This window comes from Hoplias malabaricus, chromosome 2, assembly GCF_029633855.1.
Source record: "Hoplias malabaricus isolate fHopMal1 chromosome 2, fHopMal1.hap1, whole genome shotgun sequence".
Taxonomy (NCBI): Eukaryota; Metazoa; Chordata; class Actinopteri; order Characiformes; family Erythrinidae; genus Hoplias; species Hoplias malabaricus.
In genome coordinates this window covers 20,751,980-20,774,786 of record NC_089801.1, presented here as the reverse complement: position 1 = coordinate 20,774,786, position 22,807 = coordinate 20,751,980, and the positions used below count along the sequence as shown (strand labels likewise).

General features: G+C 42.6%; 1 protein-coding gene across 2 annotated transcripts in view; it reads left to right on the top strand.

Moving 5' to 3' along the window:
* ass1 (argininosuccinate synthase 1) overlaps positions 1–19,357 on the top strand; it is a 30,492-nt gene extending 11,135 nt beyond the window's left edge. The window contains exons 9-15 of one of the 2 annotated variants that reach the window (XM_066660289.1): positions 807–897; positions 5,872–5,956; positions 6,284–6,348; positions 10,783–10,914; positions 12,850–13,006; positions 18,189–18,254; positions 18,691–19,357. In XM_066660289.1, the coding sequence (XP_066516386.1) occupies positions 807–897; positions 5,872–5,956; positions 6,284–6,348; positions 10,783–10,914; positions 12,850–13,006; positions 18,189–18,254; positions 18,691–18,739 (645 nt within the window). In that variant the 3' untranslated portion in view covers positions 18,740–19,357. The remainder of the gene's footprint in view (positions 1–806; positions 898–5,871; positions 5,957–6,283; positions 6,349–10,782; positions 10,915–12,849; positions 13,007–18,188; positions 18,255–18,690) is intronic. The other variant, XM_066660288.1, reaches the window with a different exon arrangement.
* The last annotated feature ends 3,450 nt before the right edge of the window (positions 19,358–22,807 follow it).

Genomic DNA, 22,807 nt, shown 5'->3' with positions numbered 1-22,807 from the left:
TTCCTTCTCTTCCTTTACAATGGAGAATCAATATGAAAATAATATCCTCGAAATAACAACTTTGTAGAAGATGTTAGAAACATTCTCAACGTTTAATTCAAGTTCATGTAAAAATAGTTTAATCCAAAACAATTAGAAGCATTTAAAAATGTAAAGAAGCATTTTTAAGATTATATATTTTTAAAACCTTTACACCTCAGAGCATCTGGATCACATCTGGCATGTTTTTAAATTTGTGAAACGTTGTGATTTGCATATTTCAGCCTTGCGCAGTATCAGCATCCCCAGTATTACAGTATAGAACGATATAGAGTGCAGTTCTATGGTGCAGCCTGTAGAATGTAGTATTGTTATTAAGGCAATACAGAGCCTTGGTTTGAACGTGATGTGTTTGCGTTTTGGTTTAGCCACACAGGTTTACAGATGGTTTACAGACTGTATTTTTTTGTGAGGGGGTGTACATACTGCATTTTTCATTTCTCTGTTCTCCACCTGCCTCACCCCCAGCTGGGAGGGCAGCTCAGGGGAAAATCAAGCCAAGCAGAGGAGAAAAATGACACATTGATTTTTTTAGGAGGATGAGCATTGCACTTGGATCCTGATGGCACCTTTAGGCTCTTCTTCCTCTTCCATCTCACACACACACACACACATATATATATATATATATACACAGATGAAGAACAGCTCATTCTAGAGAGCACAGCTTGTCCTGTCTCATCTCGATGGGAAAAGCTAGTCGACATTTGTTCAGATTGCATTGCCAAAATAATCATTTCTCATTATTGTTTTCTCATTTTCTGCAGAATCATGCTCCTTCTGACCTCTATCTGATGACCAAGAACCCTGAAGATTCACCCAATACACCAGACGTGCTGGAGATCGAGTTTAAAAAAGGTGTGTGTGTGTGTGTGTGTGTGCTGGCTCTATCATCAGGCCCTCTGTGTGATTGGAGCTGGACCCCCTGCTGCGTGCGGTGATATTGCAGCTTTATGAAGAACCAGCTTCATCTCCAGCTTTACTGGCCTCCGTCCAGAAATTACACCCTTCATCTCCACGACACACACAGACACCTCTCTCACTGTTACACACTTTTACATGGCCATACACACCATACACACCACCCCAACATGCACCAGCTTTAGAACATTAGCCACTGGCTTTATTTCCAAAAAGAAGCTGAAAACACAATGGGAAAAGATTCATTTCAAGCCAGGGATTAATCATTTTGGTTTTTCACTTTCAAGAGAAAATGCCACTTTTTGTCACAGATGGTCCTCAGTAAAGTTCATCAAAGATCCTCATGCTGCTTCTGCGGTACAGAACGCTTAATTCTACTATTAACTTTTACAGCACTGTCCTGAAATCAAGGGGAAGGGGTGGTTTCCTACTGTCCACAGAAGTTACATTGTGTAGTTTCTGCAGTGCTGAACCCAGAGAAGCAACAACGGGGGCTCTTTTCTACCTGTTACCAGCCAGTGAAACATCACATAGATAGATTTTGTAGGTGAAAATACTACTTAGAATTCCTTTAATCAAGACTCGTATTTAGAAAATGGCCCATTTTGTGGCATTAAAAAAAAATGCACAGCAACACTTCACTTTCTTAAGCAAGTGTATATTTTCCCAAGCGTCCCATGCCTCAGTGGTAACGTGATGGGATCAGACAGTGATGTCATTGTGCTCTTTAAGCCAGTCAGTCTATGATCCGCTCTATCTGATACGCAATCAGTATTCATAGATATTTTAGCCTCCGCCATTTAAGTGTCCATGAGAAAAGCTGGTTTACTGACACTTACAAAAGATGCCCCCCCCCCCCACTCTCTCCCTCCCTTCTTCTGCCTCCTCAGAAAACTTTTTAAGGCCTTAAACTTTTCTTTTCTTCTCCCCGCTTACTTTCTCAGCGCTTTTTCTCATTGATTAAAAAGAATTTTAAACCACCGAACCTTTTTTTCTTCCTCTTGTCATTTTACAACCACGGCCCGGTGCCCCCCCCCTCCTCGAAAGCCCCCCAAAACTTGCTCCTTTCCTTTTCCATGTCTTCTCACTCTCAGCTCTGAAAAGGAGAGATAGGGCCCAAGGAAGGGAAAAAGAGAGGAAAAATGTAAAGCTTTTAATTTTTCCTACAACTGTGTCTGCAACGCCATTGTTCTGTGGACCGTTGCTATTCGGACGGAGAGGCAGGAGGGAGAGAGAAAAGGAGCGAAGGGGGCAAGTGAATGAGCTGCACATTGATGGAGAGAGAGAGGGAGAGAGGGAAGCAGAGGAGGGGGCAGCTTGAGAGACCCCTGCGTTCACGGCGTGGTTTAATTTATTTGAACTTTTAATCTAATTATTAACTACTTGGGCCGATCCTGGGCTTTATCGTCCCAGCGAGGCCTGGTCTTTCGGGGCGCCCTCGTGGCCCTCAGGGCGTTCTGCGGGATATGGGAATCGGCCACTGGACAAAGCCCTTGTCTGAAAATATTTTGTCAAGTCCTCCTTCTTTCTCACTCTTTCTGTTTTTTTTTTAACACATCATTCTAACAGGGCTTTTACTCCCTGCACTTGATTCATCTGGGATTGGGCAATTTAAACTTTTAATTCTGTTATTCCCTCTTTTTCATTCCTTCATCTCTCCTCCTCCTGCTCCTTCCTTTCTTTTTATATCTCTTTTTTGTCCATTTCTCTTACTTTCTCTATCTTTTCTTACTTTATTATTTTTCTTGGTCTTTCTTTCTTTAATCTCTCCCTCTGTATCTCTTCTCTGCTCTTTCTTTTCCTCTTTGTTTTGAACTGTTAAATGTTTTTAATATGTCATTCTAACAGTGTTGTTCATACACAAAAACATCTTCAGAGTTTCTCTCCTCTCTCGCTCTCACTATTTTTCTAACCTGTCATTCTAATGCAGAAAAATGCTCTATTTGGCTGTGATTGGCAACTGCAAATGCGCTTAATGCTAATGAGGCACCCAGATGCATAGAATAGAGGGTGTAGAAAAGTATCAGCACTTTTTTTTTTAACCCCTCTCTTCTCCCCTTCAAAAGAGTCCCCTTTTTTCCATCCCTCGCTCAGCCCCCCCTACCCACCCCACCCCAACACTAAGCCTGGTCTATTGCATCCCTTCCACCTTTGGCCTCTAAGTTGCTCATTTCATGCTATGAATAAGTAGCCTATTGACAGTGATTTATTTATGGGGGTCCAATGGCTGTGGGCTGACAAGGAGGAGCTGGACGAGGCGTGCTGGAGTTACAGCAATGGAGCACACGGAAGAAAAGAGGAGAACAGGGGAGAAGCGAGGAGAATGGAGGAACAGTCTTGTACCGGGGGAAAACTGTACAGAACTGAGTACACTATAGCCTTCATTCAGATTAGGCTCCTGCAGCCATGTTTAAAAAAATATCCTCACTTTGAAACCTCTGAAATAATTGTTCTTTAATTTATATCTTTTACAAAATGGGATAAGTACAGAGAACAGGGAAGAAAAGGGGAGAACATGTAGAAGAGAGTAGAGCAGTGGAGCATAGTTAAGTGCTGTAGACTATGGCCTTCATTTGCTTTAGGCTCTTGGGCCATTACACGGAAATTTCTCTGCCCCAAGACTTTGTCTTGACCTCATCAGGTCTGACCTAACCTTCTAGGAACCAGGCCGTGGCTCTGAGATTCACTCCCATTATAATCATAATCAAATCAATATCTTTGCTCTTGGTTTTGTGTTTCTCTCTCTCTCTCTCTCTCTCTCTCTCTCTCTCTCTCTCTCTCTCTCTCTCTCTCTCTCCCTGTGGTATGTGGTAAAAAGGACATGGAGAAACAATGGCTGGGTGTGTAATTAAATTAGGAAAGGTCCTGCTCACAATTTCACAGCCTTCAGAGTGTTAAAGCTTTTGAATTTTATAAGTGCTTTTTTCCATTGAGCCATTGAGTTGGCTTTACTCACACTGCCATTCATCTCCCCTCTCACCACTCCTCCCAAATCACTCTTTACGTTCACTCTGTATATTCACTCTCTACATTCACTCTGTATGTTCACTCTCTACATCACCACCTGTATGTTCACTCTCTACATCACCACCTCTACATTCACTCTGTATGTTCACTCTCTAGTTTACCACCTCTACATTCACTCTGTAAGTTCACGCTCTACATTACCACCTCTACATTCACTCTGTACGTTCGCGCTCTACATCACCACCTCTACATTCATTTTGTATGTTCACTCTTTACATTACCACCTCTACATTCACTCTGTACGTTCACTCTTTACATTACCACCTCTACATTCACTCTGTACGTTCGCGCTCTACATCACCACCTCTACATTCACTCTGTATGTTCACTCTTTACATTACCACCTCTACGTTCGCTCTCTACATTACCACCTCTACATTCACTCTGTACGTTCGCGCTCTACATCACCACCTCTACATTCACTCTGTATGTTCACTCTTTACATTACCACCTCTACGTTCGCTCTCTACATTACCACCTCTACATTCACTCTGTACGTTCGCGCTCTACATTACCACCTCTACATTCACTCTGTACGTTCGCGCTCTACATTACCACCTCTACATTCACTCTGTATGTTCACTCTTTACATTACCACCTCTACATTCACTCTGTATGTTCACTCTTTACATTACCACCTCTACATTCACTCTGTACGTTCGCGCTCTACATTACCACCTCTACATTCACTCTGTACGTTCGCGCTCTACATCACCACCTCTACATTCACTCTGTATGTTCGCGCTCTACATTACCACCTCTACATTCACTCTGTATGTTCACTCTTTACATTACCACCTCTGCATTCACTCTGTACGTTCACTCTTTACATTACCACCTCTGCATTCACTCTGTACGTTCACTCTCTACATTACCACCTCTACATTCACTCTGTACGTTCACTCTCTACATTACCACCTCTACATTCACTCTGTACGTTCACTCTCTACATTACCACCTCTACATTCACTCTGTACGTTCACTCTCTACATTACCACCTCTACATTCACTCTGTACGTTCGCTCTCTACATTACCACCTCTACATTCACTCTGTATGTTCGCTCTTTACATTACCACCTCTGCATTCACTCTGTACGTTCACTCTCTACATTACCACCTCTGCATTCACTCTGTACGTTCACTCTCTACATTACCACCTCTGCATTCACTCTGTACGTTCACTCTCTACATTACCACCTCTGCATTCACTCTGTACGTTCGCTCACTACATTACCACCTCTGCATTCACTCTGTACGTTCGCTCTCTACATTACCACCTCTACATTCACTCTGTACGTTCGCTCTCTACATTACCACCTCTACATTCACTCTGTACGTTCGCTCTCTACATCACCACCTCTACATTCACTCTGTACGTTCGCTCTCTACATCACCACCTCTACATTCACTCTGTACGTTCGCTCTCTACATTACCACCTCTACATTCACTCTGTACGTTCGCGCTCTACATCACCACCTCTACATTCACTCTGTACGTTCGCTCTCTACATTACCACCTCTACATTCACTCTGTACGTTCGCTCTCTACATTACCACCTCTACATTCACTCTGTACGTTCGCTCTCTACATCACCACCTCTACATTCACTCTGTACGTTCGCTCTCTACATCACCACCTCTACATTCACTCTGTACGTTCGCTCTCTACATCACCACCTCTACATTCACTCTGTACGTTCGCTCTCTACATTACCACCTTTACATTCACTCTGTACGTTCGCTCTCTACATTACCACCTCTACATTCACTCTGTATGTTCGTGCTCTACATCACCACCTCTACATTCACTCTGTACGTTCACGCTCTGTTACATAGTGGGGTTTTTTTTTCGGCTTAGGTTTGTGTTCATTTCTCTCCAACAGGAGTACCAGTCAAAGTGAGCAACCTGAAGGAGGGCAAGACCAAAGAAAAAGCACTGGAAATCTTCAGCTACGTTAATGAAGTGGGGTCAGTTACAGTAGAACTGTAAAGTTGCTGTTTAGGGTTTGGTTGAACTTATACAGACCAGTATTAAAGGAAAATAGAATTTTTAGCTTTGAAAATAGTGTCAGTGACAGTTTTAGTATTTGCTAGTTTAGATGTCCTGCAAACCAGGGCAGGGCACCATTTCTTTTCCCACTTTGAGAAACATATTCTTATCATCTAGCTGTTTAAATAATGTTTTTAATTGTGTTTTCATGTTATCTTATCAATGCTGCAGCTAATTCTACTACCACAGTATACTACTACTACTAATAATAATGTTTTATTTTTTTCATGAATGCTTTCTTTCAGAGGAAAGCATGGAGTTGGTCGTATTGATATTGTTGAGAATCGCTTCATTGGAATGAAGTCCAGAGGTAATGTAATGGATCCTTGGTTCTTTCTTTTCTGAAATATGTGGATTTAAAGTGATGATTCAGCCAAATACTAAACATATTTTCCCTTCAAACTCTAGAGTTATGTAGTACAGTCATCCCTCATTATCCACAGGAGAACACTCATGGACACCAAAATCTCTTATGTGAATATATAACTTAACTTTGTACAGTGTAAAAGCTGGGCAAATAGTTTTGGGAAAAAAACACACTTATATTGAAGTGTTTTCTTAAATAAACTTGCTTTTGTTTAGTTTCTTAAAATTTATAACACACTTTTGACTACAGACATGGACAAATGCAGCTGCCATTAAGGATTTCTACTAATGATGATATACTAGCTCCTGGGCAAGACTCCTAACTCTACATTCTCCTGAATCCTGACTGTATTAAGTCACTCTGTGTAGGGCGTCTGCCTAAATGCATAAAAGTAAAGATAAAAATATACTACCTAAGCAAGTTTATCAGAGATTACTTAACAACTCCATCCAGTTGCTCAGTTTCTGAGGTGTGTATGCAGTTATTTACGCAGTAATGTAGCTCCTGTGCAAAACAAAAGAAGCCGACATGAAACATTTGAGCAAAGGCAAAATTAGATTTAGAGCTATTGCTTTAACACTTTTTTTGTACAGCTGATTCTTGACTCGGAGTGTTTCTTCTGGAGCCTGCAAACTCTGTTTGTCCCAGTAATCATCTCCATCACGCTGCTTTGACTGGCAAATTGACTCTCCGCCCAGTTTTTTTCCTTTCGCTGCAGAGTGGCAGGTAGAAATTGGAAAATCCGGAACATGTGGTTTTTTTTTTTCAGTTTATATTTTATTTTATTTTTATTTATTTATTTATCCTTTTGTCATGGTCTTTCGTACACAAAAGCTCTGATGGTTCCTCAAAGGAGGGAATTGGGAAGAGGTGGGGAAAGTGAGGCGAGGGCATTTTGGTGCAGAAACTGCACTGACAGCCTGTGTTTATAACAAAGTCTGGAGGAATGAAGTGTAGTCAGGGACTGTGTGTGTGTGTGTGGTGTTTCAGATGAGATAGCGACACTGCAGGTCATCTGAGTGGCAGACTGGAAATGACTTGTCAGTTGACAGTTGTCAACAGAATAATACCGAATAGATTTGCGGTGGACCTGGCAACCTCTCTCTTTCTGACCATTAGTGTACTGTTGGGTTTGTTTGTCCTTTGAGCTACCAGTCATCTGTCACACTGTCACTCGGGGTGTGTATAGGACGGTAGAGTGGACGTTTCAGGGGAGAATACTGACCGATCTCACACAAGCTGCTTTACAGAAGGATCTCCACCTGTAATTCTGTTTCTATAAAAGACGGCAGCCTTAGGGCTGTGTCTACGTATCTTTGAACATGTGCTACTTCACACACAGATGTTTGCACAGGTGTCAGGCAACTTTCTTCGTTTGTGAAGAAGACAGTCTTGTGCTTTGTTGAGCAGAATGAATCAAGGAAGGAGAACACTGGACAAATTGATAACCGCTTGTTGGCAATATTAACTAACTGAAACTCCCTTTGGTTTTCACTATATTTCAGGTTGAATATGATTTGGGTCTCATGACAAAGGCTAGAGGATGGTCAATGGGCATTTATTTGATGCACAGCTCTTCAGATTCAGACATTACATAGTTCTGTGTGCTATTAATATGTAGATTTTCACAGAAATATAAACCATTATTTAAATTTCAGTCAAATTGTCTACTAAATAGAGGGCGGCACGGTGGCATAGCAGGTAGTGTCACAGTCACACAGCTCCAGGGGCTCCAGGGGCCAGGGGAGTGTGGTGTGTTCTCCCTGTGTCTGTGTGGGTTTCCTCCGGGTGACTGTCTGTGAGGAGTGTGGTGTGTTCTCCCTGTGTCTGCGTGGGTTTCCTCCGGGTGACTGTCTGTGAGAAATGTGGTGTGTTCTCCCTGTGTCTGCGTGGGTTTCTTCCGGGTGACTGTCTGTGAGGAGTGTGGTGTGTTCTCCCTGTGTCTGCGTGGGTTTCCTCCGGGTGACTGTCTGTGAGGAGTGTGGTGTGTTCTCCCTGTGTCTGCGTGGGTTTCCTCCGGGTGACTGTCTTTGAGGAGTGTGGTGTGTTCTCCCTGTGTCTGCGTGGGTTTCCTCCAGGTGACTGTCTTTGAGGAGTGTGGTGTGTTTTTCCTGTGTCTGCGTGGGTTTCCTTTGGGTGCTCTGGTTTACTCCCACAGTCCAAAAACACACGTTGGTAGGCAACTCAAGTGTCCATAGGTGTGTGTGTTGCCCTGTGAAGGACTGGTGCCCCTTCCAGGGTGTGTTCCCACCTTGCGCACTATGATTCCAGGTAGGCTCTGGACCCACCGTGAACCTGAAATGGACAAGCGCTTACAGACAATGAATGAATGAATTAATGTCTACTAAATACAAGTAATTTTATTGAACGCTGGATATTCCTGTGGAATTCCCATTGCATAAGGGACAAGAAACTCAAAGGAAAATAAGCAGGTAAAAATTAGGAGTTCAAGAATTTGCTAAAAGAGATTATTAAGGATGATTACCAAGTGAGGTGCAAATTATGGACGTTCCATTTTGCAGCAGTGAGGCCACATATATCAGCAACTTATCTACTATGAACTCCCATGTACATTAGTACCTTAATAACAGTGTGATATGATTATAATAAAACAAATGTGCAATTGAAACAAACAATGTGTCCAAAATGGAAAGTAGTCTGTGTCCTTTAATTTGATTTCCAAACTCCAAAATGCATTTAAGAAGGACCAGTTTAGTGAAACTCCTGTGTGTTTTGCTGGCTCTGAGTAACCCTTAAGTCAGGCCAGTTATCTGATGCATCTGTGTGTGTTTGTATGTGTGTGTGTGTGTGTGTGTATGGGGGGGGGGGGGCTTTGAAGTGTTAAACCTAGTGTTAATGGAGGTATAGGAGTAAGAATGCTAGGCTACTAAGCTCAGCCTGTGTTTGCTGATTTGCTGGGATGCCCCAAAGGTGCATAAAACCTGATCAGGATCAATAATACCTCTCTCTCTCTGTATCTCTCTCTCTTTCTCTCTCAACTCAGAAGACAAAACTGTTTAAAAGATCAATGCTTGCTAATCTGTCCCACATGTTCCTTTTGAGGGGATTAATATAGAGACGGTTATGAGGTGCTGCATTCGGAAACAAACCACTTTAGCCCTTTCAGCTCCTTTTAGTTTTAAATCCAAGCCGTCTTAATGTATCAGATTGCTTTTGGGATCAGACCCTTTTAGTGCTTAAGAGATCAGTGGTTTTCTAAGTTTGGCCAGAAGGGTCTGTGGTCATTCTGTTTCAGACCAGGACAGAATTCTCTCTGTGGGCCTGGGGACTTTTTTCAATTAGTGAATTAGCGAGCTAGTTAATGTGTCCTTATTAGAGGGTAATGGCTGATACCAAGCTGTTAAGCCTGCTAAACTCAGGCAGTTACTGCAAGTGAGCTAGATCTCTATATTCTCACATAAACAAATGGAAACTAGACAGAAGCACATATGGTAATACAGTGCTGCGGAAAAGTTATGAGTTCGTAAAATTAAGGGAAAGAAAATTAGCAGCTGCCACAGACAAGGACGGACGAACACAAGGTTAAAGGAAGAAATAATTTCTAAAGCAGGATACCATCATCTATTCAATGTAAAGACATGTGTGATTACTTTAGGAAAGATGTGAGATACTGCTGTTGTAGTTGTAAATACGTTTCTGTATTCTCTGAGTTGTGCCAAATGTGCTGCAAAAGGAAGAACTCCTTCCTCATCTCTTATTTCCTTTCCTCTCTTTTTAGACAGCTGAGGGACAGCTTCATTTCTGAATAGGTTAAATATCTCCCACCCAACACACACACTGACTCACACACACAGGGGGGTGTAAATTGCAGGTTAGAGAGAGTCAGGGCAGTAAATCCTGGCAGTCGAGGGCTCTTACCCTGTCATTTCAGCTCATCAGTCTGTCCTCAGCTGCTGATGGACAGTGCAGTGGTCAGTACACTCCGTCACAATGCTGATGAAGCCGGGACACGAGGCCAGGCCTGGGCTACGCTACAAACAGTCCACTTCTTTGGTGCTTATTAAAGCAGGAGTTGACACATGTTTAGATTTGTAGTGTGTCCTTTCAGTACATTGGCCATCCAGATTTTGGTGACACCTTGATTTCTTTGGAAACTTTTTTTGGTTTTGTTTTTGTTTTTGTTTATCCCCCTGAAACTGTTAGCTACTTAGATACTTAACGGTATGCAGCATTTGTGCTAGCATTCACCCCACCAAGCTCCATTGGTGGAGTAGTAGCTAATGGGTGGGGTTGGCAATGACTTAAATTTGGGGAGAGAATTGGTTCAAAATAAGTGTTGTGCTGTGAATACTGTTTACTGAGTAATATTGTTTTCCTCTAAAACTCTCATTTCTTGTCTGTTTTTCCACCTGACAGGTATTTATGAAACTCCTGGAGGCACCATCCTCCACCACGCTCACCTGGATATTGAGGCGTTCACCATGGACAGAGAGGTCAGACGTATCAAACAAGGCCTGGGCATCAAGTTCTCAGAGCAGATATATAATGGTATGAAGAACCTATTACAATTATGGAGCTTTTCTAATGCATGGTACCTACCCTACTTGGCTTACTCTTCTACCTGGTTCACTTTACATCACCAAGGCTCCCATCTGAAATACAGCAGATGACATCAGTTCAGACCGATCCATATTTTTTTCAGCCACCGATCCAAGGATCAGCCACTGATCTCTTAAAAAAAACACATGAGATATTACAATCTGCAGTTGTGACTGACAAATGTGAGCTTAGAGACTTTATAAAGAGCCTAGTTTCTGTTGGATATCTGCATTTCATTGGTGACTGACAACTGTCTCTGGCCGGTCAGCCCTCTGCAAGGTTTTACACTTCACAGTTCAGTCCCTACTCGGCTCGCTTGGAACCACGAGAGACCAGGTGCTAAAATAAAACCTGGTTCCAGGCACTAGGAACCAAATTCGCCTAGTAGGTCGAGTAGAATAGTGTAGGTACCATTGCAGAGGAGAAGCAGGACTTGTGAAACCGTTGCTGTATCCTGGTTAAACTCTAGCCTGGATCTTTAATGTAATTCCATCAAACTTGAATAATGTTTACAAGCATCAGTAAGCAACCTCAGTTGCTAAGTGTTATGACAAGTTTGAAGCCTACCTTTTCAGATTATGTAGGTTTATGCTTTTGTCATGAAAAGCTCAGGTGGCTAACGATCATGGCCCTACGTTACTGTTATTTTCTGTAAGGGGATTTTGTCTAGTGCAAAACTAAAAAACTAAGCTTCACACACCAGACACATCTTGATGGATCAACTTAGTTGGAGACAAGGTGGGAAATTTTGTCCAAACTTTTCCTTTAATCCTTTTCCTGAGCAGATAAGCCTCTCTCCTTGTTTTACACACGCACCATTTTCTCTATTCTCTCTGGCTCAGGTGTCCTAATCCCTTTGCAGTAGGCAGCAGGCTCTCTTGGCCTGGCTCTCCCAACTCATAATAGGATTTGGCTCCATTAGCGACTGATTACAGATCAGTCCCTGTGCAATTAAAGCCGCATGGGAGTGAACGGTACGGGGAGGGCTGAGGCGGGGACAGAGCACCTTACAAAGGTGTGAACAGCAGGACGAGGCGAGCAGATTAAACTCATTAGAGTCTTCCGCTGGGGAAATGGAGACGGCTTGCTGCCCCATGGAGGGATCAGACACACAGCTTCATACACACCTGCACACACCGGCCTCGGTGGACCAACTAATAGCAGGCCAATGGGCAAGGGCGGTGTTGTCTACGATGAGGGGGTGTGTTTGTGCATGTTCCCATCTTTACGTCCCAGTACGTCGTAAGATTTCGACTCGATACATTATTTCACCCAGTGGGGAATTGGAGAAGGCCGGATGATTTCTTTGTATTAAAAATAGTTCAGAGCTAATATGTGGCCCCTGATGTCCTAGGCAATGGAATATCTAATATAATATTTAGGTAGAGAAATCTATTTTCAATACACATCGCAAGATTTTGACATGAAACATTATTTTCAGCAGCAGGAAAACATCTTTAAATTTTAGACAAAGCCTAATGATTTCTGTGAAATAAGTAAATACATGTCTGTGACGTTGTAGTTCATTTTTATTAAATAGCATCATCATTTCTGGTAAAGGGTCATTGAGCATGGAGAATGAAATATCAATCTAAGCCAGTGGTTCCCGGTGGGGCAGCTATTACAGGGGGACCCAGAAATGCAAATGAAAACATACATTTTGCATGTCACTTGTAATAATTCCACTGTAAATGGGAATTGTCACCTTAATGTGTTTTGTTCAATAAGAAGTTGCAGTTTCATATGAATTACAATGCTTCAAATACATTCCAGTGGATATTGGAAACAAAACATGTGTATGTGTGTGTTGGAATATCTACAAACGTAGGGACTAAGCCAGGTTTTTTGACTGTGCTGTGTGCTCTCTCTCTCTCTCCCTGTCAGGTTTCTGGTACAGTCCGGAGTGTGAGTTTGTTCGTCACTGCATTGCCAAATCTCAGGAGAACGTGGAGGGCAAAGTGCAGCTGTCTGTGTTTAAAGGCCATGTTTACATCCTGGGCCGAGAGTCTCCCAGCTCTCTGTATAATGAGGAGCTCGTCAGGTAAACATTTTCTGACAAACAAAAAATGTAAACATGTTTTTATTGCACAGTAGAACAACCAAACTGTGCTTTGTCATATGAGTCCATTGCATCACACACACATACATACTAGTGTACTAGGGACAGTGAGCACATACATACTAGTGTACTAGGGACAGTGAGCACATACACACTAGTGTACTAGGGAGAGTGAGCACATACACACTAGTGTACTAGGTCCAATGAGCACATACACACTAGTGTACTAGGGACAGTGAGCACATACACACTAGTGTGCTAAGGACAGTGAGCACATACACACTAGTGTACAAGGGACAGTGAGCACATACACACTAGTGTACTTGGGACAATGAGCACATACACACTAGTGTACTTGGGACAGTGACCACATACACACTAGTGTACTAGGTCCAATGAGCACATACACACTAGTGTACTAGGTCCAATGAGCACATACACACTAGTGTGTATGTGCTCACTGTCCCTTGTACACTAGTGTGTATGTGCTCATTGTCCCTAGTACACTAGTGTGCATGTGCTCACTGTCCTTAGCACACTAGTGTGTATGTGCTCACTGTCCCTTGTACACTAGTGTGCATGTGCTCACTGTCCTTAGCACACTAGTGTGTATGTGGTCACTGTCCCAAGTACACTAGTGTGCTAAGGACAGTGAGCACATGCACACTAGTGTACAAGGGACAGTGAGCACATACACACTAGTGTGCTAAGGACAGTGAGCACATGCACACTAGTGTGCTAAGGACAGTGAGCACATGCACACTAGTGTACTAGGGACAATGAGCACATACACACTAGTGTACTAGGTCCAGTGAGCACATACACACTAGTGTACTAGGTCCAGTGAGCACATACACACTAGTGTACTAGGTCCAATGAGCACATACACACTAGTGTACAAGGGACAGTGAGCATATACACACTAGTGTACTAGGTCCAATGAGCACATACACACTAGTGTACAAGGGACAGTGAGCATATACACACTAGTGTACTAGGTCCAATGAGCACATACACACTAGTGTACAAGGGACAGTGAGCACATACACACTAGTGTGCTAAGGACAGTGAGCACATACAAACAAGTGTACTAGGGACAGTGAGCACATGCACACTAGTGTACTAGGGACAATGAGCACATGCACACTAGTGTACTAGGTCCAATGAGCACATACACACTAGTGTACTTGGGACAGTGACCACATACACACTAGTGTACTAGGTCCAATGAGCACATACACACTAGTGTACTAGGTCCAATGAGCACATGCACACTAGTGTACTAGGGACAGTGAGCACATGCACACTTGTGTACTAGGGACAGTGAACGCATGCACTCTAGTGTACTAGGGACAGTGAGCGCATGCACACTAGTGTACTAGGGACAGTGAGCGCATGCACACTAGTGTACTAGGTCCAGTGAGCGCATGCACACTAGTGTACTAGGTCCAGTGAGCGCATGCACACTAGTGTACTAGGTCCAGTGAGCGCATGCACACTAGTGTACTAGGTCCAGTGAGCACATGCACACTAGTGTACTTGGGACAATGAGCACATACACACTAGTGTACTTGGGACAGTGAGCACATACACACTAGTGTACTTGGGACAATGAGCACATACACACTAGTGTACAAGGGACAGTGAGCACATACACACTAGTGTACTAGGTCCAATGAGCACATACACACTAGTGTACAAGGGACAGTGGGCATATACACACTAGTGTACTAGGTCCAATGAGCACATACACACTAGTGTGTATGTGCTCACTGTCCCTTGTACACTAGTGTGTATGTGCTCATTGTCCCTAGTACACTAGTGTGCATGTGCTCACTGTCCTTAGCACACTAGTGTGTATGTGCTCACTGTCCCTTGTACACTAGTGTGCATGTGCTCACTGTCCTTAGCACACTAGTGTGTATGTGGTCACTGTCCCAAGTACACTAGTGTGCTAAGGACAGTGAGCACATGCACACTAGTGTACAAGGGACAGTGAGCACATACACACTAGTGTGCTAAGGACAGTGAGCACATGCACACTAGTGTGCTAAGGACAGTGAGCACATGCACACTAGTGTACTAGGGACAATGAGCACATACACACTAGTGTACTAGGTCCAGTGAGCACATACACACTAGTGTACTAGGTCCAGTGAGCACATACACACTAGTGTACTAGGTCCAGTGAGCACATACACACTAGTGTACAAGGGACAGTGAGCATATACACACTAGTGTACTAGGTCCAATGAGCACATACACACTAGTGTACAAGGGACAGTGAGCATATACACACTAGTGTACTAGGTCCAATGAGCACATACACACTAGTGTACAAGGGACAGTGAGCACATACACACTAGTGTGCTAAGGACAGTGAGCACATACAAACAAGTGTACTAGGGACAGTGAGCACATGCACACTAGTGTACTAGGGACAATGAGCACATGCACACTAGTGTACTAGGTCCAATGAGCACATACACACTAGTGTACTTGGGACAGTGACCACATACACACTAGTGTACTAGGTCCAATGAGCACATACACACTAGTGTACTAGGTCCAATGAGCACATGCACACTAGTGTACTAGGGACAGTGAGCACATGCACACTAGTGTACTAGGGACAGTGAGCGCATGCACTCTAGTGTACTAGGGACAGTGAGCGCATGCACTCTAGTGTACTAGGGACAGTGAGCGCATGCACACTAGTGTACTAGGGACAGTGAGCGCATGCACACTAGTGTACTAGGTCCAGTGAGCGCATGCACACTAGTGTACTAGGTCCAGTGAGCGCATGCACACTAGTGTACTAGGTCCAGTGAGCGCATGCACACTAGTGTACTAGGTCCAGTGAGCGCATGCACACTAGTGTACTAGGTCCAGTGAGCACATGCACACTAGTGTACTAGGTCCAATGAGCTCATACACACTAGTGTACTAGGGACAGTGAGCACATGCACACTAGTGTACTAGGGACAGTGAGCACATACACACCTGGAGTGGTGGGCAGCCATCCCCAGCACAAGGGAGCAGTTGCATTATACCTGTCTATCGAGGGGATTGATCCAGACAAACTTTTATTTCAATGCCCACTTCTTTTTGCCTCAAATGCTCTCTAATAACGGGGGAAAACAGGACTAACTTTGCTCTGACTTCATAAAGAGATTGTTAAAAAACAGTTTAATTCGTCTTTTTTTTTTCATGAAAGAGCAGCCGTTAGATTACTGCTAAGAATAGACTTAGAAAATGTTTATTAAATATTTGTACATTTACCTACATATACAGCAGGCAATTATTTATTTTGTTATTTATGTATTTACTTATTTAATTATATTATTATTATTGTTGTGTATTGAGTGTTCTGTTGACTGGAACACTGCATGTTCAAACAGGTCACTGTCAAAACATGAAGTGGACAGGACACAAATGCAGCAAAACTCTCTCCCTCTCCCTCTCTATGTCTGTCTCTGTACTGAGGGAAGGAACAGTGTGTGTATTCATAGTGTGTTGACCCCTGTGTGCCCTCAGGCCAGGCTCAGTGACCACAGCGAAGTGTCCATATGTCCAGTCTTCTCTTCCTCCAAATGGCCCTCTTGGGTGTGTGTGTGTGTGAACGTTTTGAGGACAAGAAACTCTCTAATCAAAGAACCAATGTTTGTTCTCTTTCTTATTCTCCCCTCTTTTTCCCCTCTGTTCTCTCTTCTGTCTCTCTGTTTTCCTCCCTCTCTTGCTTGCTCTCTCTCTCTCTTTCTCTGTCTTCTTCTTTTTTCTCTCTCCCTGCAGTGTCTCTACAGGAATCAGTAAATAGTGTCATTAGCACAGTGGTGTCCTCCGCATGCCGTATTGATCCTGAAGAAAATGTCACAATGGCCCGTTTTACACACACACACACACCGAACACACTCTCTCTCTCACTCACTCACTCTCACTCACTCACTCACTCACTCACACACACACACACACACACACACACACACTTTTGATCAGACAACTGTAAAAACACACTTGTCCCAAAGGTGAAAATGTGAGTCTGTGTTCAGTCGTTTGAGTCAGCTGGAGATTTCTCTGTAACGTGTGTGTGTTTATCTTTCACCTCTTTCCTTAAGCTTTACCTGTTGTGTGAGACACTGCAGACCATCAGGTGTGTGTGTGTGTGTGTGTGTGTGTGTGTGTGTGTGTGTGTGTGTGTGTGTGTGTGTGTGTGTGTGTGTGTGTGTGTGTGTGTGTGTGTGTGTGTGTGTGTGTGTGTGTGTGTGTGTGTGTGTGTGTGTGTGTGTGTGTGTGTGTGTGTGTGTGTGTGTGTGTGTGTGTGTGTGTGTGTGTGTGTGTGTGTGTGTGTGTGTGTGTGTGTGTGTGTGTGTGTGTGTGTGTGTGTGTGTGTGTGTGTGTGTGTGTGTGTGTGTGTGTGTGTGTGTGTGTGTGTGTGTGTGTGTGTGTGTGTGTGTGTGTGTGTGTGTGTGTGTGTGTGTGTGTGTGTGTGTGTGTGTGTGTGTGTGTGTGTGTGTGTGTGTGTGTGTGTGTGTGTGTGTGTGTGTGTGTGTGTGTGTGTGTGTGTGTGTGTGTGTGTGTGTGTGTGTGTGTGTGTGTGTGTGTGTGTGTGTGTGTGTGTGTGTGTGCTCAGCTGAACACATTTGTGTGTTCTTCCCTCCGTGGGTAGAAACTACAGCAATTATAAAACACACAAGAGAAGCAGTACCTGAAAAAAGAAAGAAAATCACTTCTCTTCTTCTGAATCACTCCCCTATGCTGAGGTTTCACTTTTAAAATGGTGTCCAGAGAGTATCACTGTGGGAACATCATCGGGAAAAATATAAACACTGCTGTTATATCCCTGTGTTAACCCTCACATCACCACCATCACGTGCACAGTGCTCCCTAAACACAGGAGGAATAGAGCTGTGGAATTTCCTCTGTATATTTTGTATTCATAATGCTTTATATATCTTTTTAAAGGGCGTTATTTATACCATCCCAGAATAGTAGTATCGTGTGATTGAGGGAGACTTAACAAGTGGGTGGAGCAGACAGTGACTAAATTGGGGAGAAAATTCGATTTTTTGCTCAACTGCTCCTTTAGTCTTAATCCTAATCTGTCTCCTTTTGTGAGAGCAGTCTAAGCGCTGTTGTGAATAATCTTTCCCTTCTCTCGTCGCAGCATGGACGTTCAGGGAGACTATGACCCCTGTGACGCCTCTGGCTTCATCAAGATCAATGCAGTCAGGTGGGTTTCATCCCTTTAACCGTGTCCAGTCTTTTATGAGATCTAACTTGTCTGTATTTAGGCATATCATTTTTAAAGGGCCAGAAACATTAATGTATAACAACAGATTTAAGCCTATAGCAAATGCCTGCTTATGCTGAAGTTATAAGGGGTGTTTCATCCTGGTCTGCATTTTAGTTGAAGTCGAATACGCCAATCAGAACAGTGCTGTTTTACATATATTAGCCTTTAAAGCATAATAACAGAATTAATTATGAATAAATTAGTAGTAAAGTGAGAGGGAAATGGTTGTGTTTCTGCTACAGAAAGCCACACAAGTGGAGTTCCTCAAAGTAAAATACAAGTAAAATGCAGGATATGGTTCTTTTGATGTGTGCATAATGAGCAGAGCACCACAGCAATTTTTTTTCACAGTCTCTGTTTGAATTGTTTTTAGGCTCCGAGAGCACCACAGATTGCAGGGAGAAGCTCGGCTGAAGCATTGAAGCTGCGGACTCACCATTGGCTTTTTGCAGTATCGTGTGTGTTTTTATGTCCTGTTTACAGTTATACCACTGCATTCCCCTCCGCACTGGAGTAGACTTTTACTCTAGCGGTGATTAAAACTATTTTAACCACTTCATGCGGTCTGAATGTTTTTATTCACACATGTGAATAGCACAGTGTGGGTGGGATTTCATTATTTTTTGATGGTGGGAGCTGTGGTCAAATATATGGCGCATTACTGCCACAAAATACAACAGCGTTAGTGGTAGAATGATGCTCCATTAACTCAAGCTCTGGGCCGGCTTCCTGAAGACAAGGTAGACGCAGAATGGTGTTATGTCTGTGAGTGATATGTACACAGTTATTGGTATCCTGTTTTTTTTAAAAAAAATTGTTGTGGTGTGTGTTAAAGCTGAAATCCCTATGGCTTTGTTTAAGTAACGAGTCAAGAGGATGGGTTTTACATTTGAAAGCACTATTTATGGAGCACTCACTGAATTTCTTGGATCTCCTACAAAAATTTGTGCAAAATATGCTCAATTTTTTCTTTTTGTCACAGCTCATGCTCAGATTTGTGCTGCTACTGCTCAGATTTACAACATTCACACTCAGAAACATCAGGTGTGCCAGAATCCAATCAGGGTGTGTTATGGGTTTTGACCAATTAAATTATTAATGTTGCTCACATCTCCAGCCTGTTGTGACTGATTCATTGGAAGTAACAGATAAATTCAGCAGTTATACTGCTACATGTCGTAAGTTGGAATTTGATACAGCCCGATACCAAACAACACACAGTCCATTGGTTGGGAACCTCTGGTCTACATGATTTTCATAGAGACTTCATAGTGTCTATAATCCATACAATATTCATTATCTGTAACCGCTTATCCAGTTCAGGGTTGCGGTGGGTCCAGAGCCTACCTGGAATCATTGGGCGCAAGGCGGGAATGCACCCTGGAGGGGACGCCAGTCCTTCACAGGGCAACACAAACACATTCACTCACACCTACGGACACTTTTGAGTCGCCAATCCAACAACAATGTTTTTTTGGACTGTGGGAGGAAACCGGAGGAAACCCACCAACTCCTCACAGACAGTCACCGGGAGCGGGAATCGAACCCACAACCTCCAGGCCCCTGGAGCTGTGTGACTGCGACCCTACCTGCTGCACGACCGTGCCGCCCCATACAATATTCAGTCAATTACAAATATTGTGATACTATTAAATTACAAAAAGGTTTCCCCTGCTGCTATAAATTTACTGTTGTGGGATATTTTATGTGGATCTTTCATTCCTTCATTCATTCATCTTCTGTAACAATTTCATTCTGTTCAGAGTCTTACCCAGAATGCAGGAACACACACTAAACTGGTCTATATTAGGATTAGAACTGAATTATCATCAGTTTAAGTATGATATCACAACTATGAAATAATGGCCTAGAGGTCATACACACTGTCAACAGGAACGGACAACACTTACTTTGAGTGCTGAGTGGACAAGCAAGCATAAGAAATGACATATTTGATTTCAAATGTCATTTTCCAGTATGTGAAAAAGCCATTTTCCGTCCACTAAACTCTCCTCAACAAATACTTTTACCTTCCCTAGGTGGGTACGCTGCATGATCCATTAGCTGTAGCCTCCGTGCTCTCTGGGCGTTCTTCAGAGGAAGGAGATGGGTCCAGGAGGCCCCCCTGCTGACCATAATAAGCCGCTTCCACAGCAATCTGACAAGAAATGTAACACCCGATGCTCTGAATTTGGCTTTAAAATCACTAGGAAAACAAGTGACAATCCAAATGAAGTCCCACGACTCTGGAAGAACATTCAAGAGCAGAGTTTTCAACCCCTTTTTTTTCGTAGGTTCTTGTTTTTTCCTGCTTTGACATCTCAGAAGGCTCCAAACTATAGGACTGGATTTTGTAAGGTGTTGTAAACAGTTCTCAACATACTTTTCACACAGGTTTCAGAGCAAACCAGTGTATCGGTTCATGTTTGATCAGCGTGGAAGAGGCAAGAGCCAAAGAGAAATTAGCCGAGAGTTTCATCTTGAACTTAAGACCATTATCTCCAAATACATTTGATGCCACGAGGGGTATAAAACCCCACAGCACTTCCTCTGGAGTGATAGGCCTCCAGTCAATACCTTTGAGTTGTGGGTTATTTTCACAAACCAGGTTTCTAGATCAGTGTTACTACTCTAAGATAGTTTACGAAATAAGGCCCAGACTCTTCTGTTTGATGTCTTTAATGGAGAGGAAGTCAAACTGGGTTGAGTCAGAATGACATCAAGATGAGTGATTGACACTAGAAGTAAAGCCATATGCTTTAACAATGTTAAAGGCAGAAAATAAGTGTCTCACTCTGTGTCTCATGTTGCTCAAAGCCAAGCTTGAGACAGCGTGACCTGTCTGTCCAGGTATGAAAACGATGAGACCTGGTCTGGTTAGTGAAATTAATCATCCTTGACCTCAGCCCAATTATCTCTCATTAAGCTCTGTCCTCAGGGAGCAGGACACAATGTGAAGATATGAAAGTCAAAGTTGTCTCACAGAATGGAGTCTAATGGAGCATTCCTCTGTCTTTCTAAAGCCTGCCTTCCTCATCCAGCGCACAATGGACCCTCACATCGCTCCTGAAAGCTAAGGTCACAACAGTGGCAAATCATTTCAATCAGCTGTCAGACATGAGGCAAACACAGACCTCAGTAATGCAACACTGAATATTTTATAGATTATATTTTACCTGTTGCACCAGATATATTTGCATTCTGTTTCTACACTGAACGAAATACTTATAAACAGGGAAATAGGCCCATATTACATACAGGTGAATTTGATATTCAGAAACCAATGGAAATATAGTACAATTATATCGTTAGATGATTACCAAGGTTATATTTCTACAATGAATTTTATTCCTAAAATATGTTCTGTATAAAATCTCTGTCAATTACATTTTCAGTCAAATGACCTTTAGAAGTAGTTTGTGGTATTAAAATGAAACACTATCCAATATATATTTTACAGCGTACAATACGAACATCTCTGGCTTTAACATTATGTAACTGGTGCACTGTGGGGTTTTTTCAGCCGCTCTTTCCACTTTAAAATAACAGTCAGTAATAATAGTGTTTCTAAAGCTAGGCTGTAAAGCTTTGCTGATTGTAACTCTACATAAAGGTGGTGTGTTGTGAAAGTGTCTGACCTCTGGCTCCCTAGGTTCACTGACCTTTATTGTAAACACCAGACTTCACACAGGTAAAGGAACAATGTGGCAGCAGGTCCATTACCAACAATTAGAGAAACCCAACACTGAGACTCAGCAAGAGCCAAAACTACAGCTGTGGAGCCGGAGCCAACGGGGTTTCTCTCAAAGAACAGAGAGTTAGAGTGCTATGGGATGTTGTAATTGGGTAAGACAATGTCGATATGTATGCTTGCTGGTTTTTCTCTATGTATATATGTTCATATACAGCCATTTTAAATAAAAAAATTAATAACTAAAAAACATTTTTCATGATTCTTCCACCAAAAGTTGAGATGCTGTGTAAAATGCAAATAAAAACAGAATCAATGATGTAAAAATGAGTTAATTTCAAATGAGTTATTTTAAGTTATTCCCTCATTTTGAATTTGATGCCAGCAGCACATTCGAACAGCACTTGGGATGAAGGCAACAGAACACAGGTAAAGCTGTGTAATGCTACAAAAACTAATTAGGTTTGTATGGAAATTGTTCATGGAGCGATAAAGCAATAAAAATTTGATTCAAAAAACAACAATTTATCCATTTGCAAAAGGGCAGTGCTGGCATCAAATTCTAAATTATTTCAAGAAACAATTAACATTCTCTGTTTCACCATTTCAGGTGCTGTCTTTACATTATTATCAGATAAACACAGGGTTGAAATGATTTGCGCATCATTGCTTTTAATGGTTCCTGAGCATTTATTTAGAACTGGGGTTTGTACATGACGCTGAAGTCCAAGTTGTCTTCCCTAGGTGAGGAATGCTATGGAAAATCCATTTGTATTTTTACTTTTTGTTTCAGCTCTTA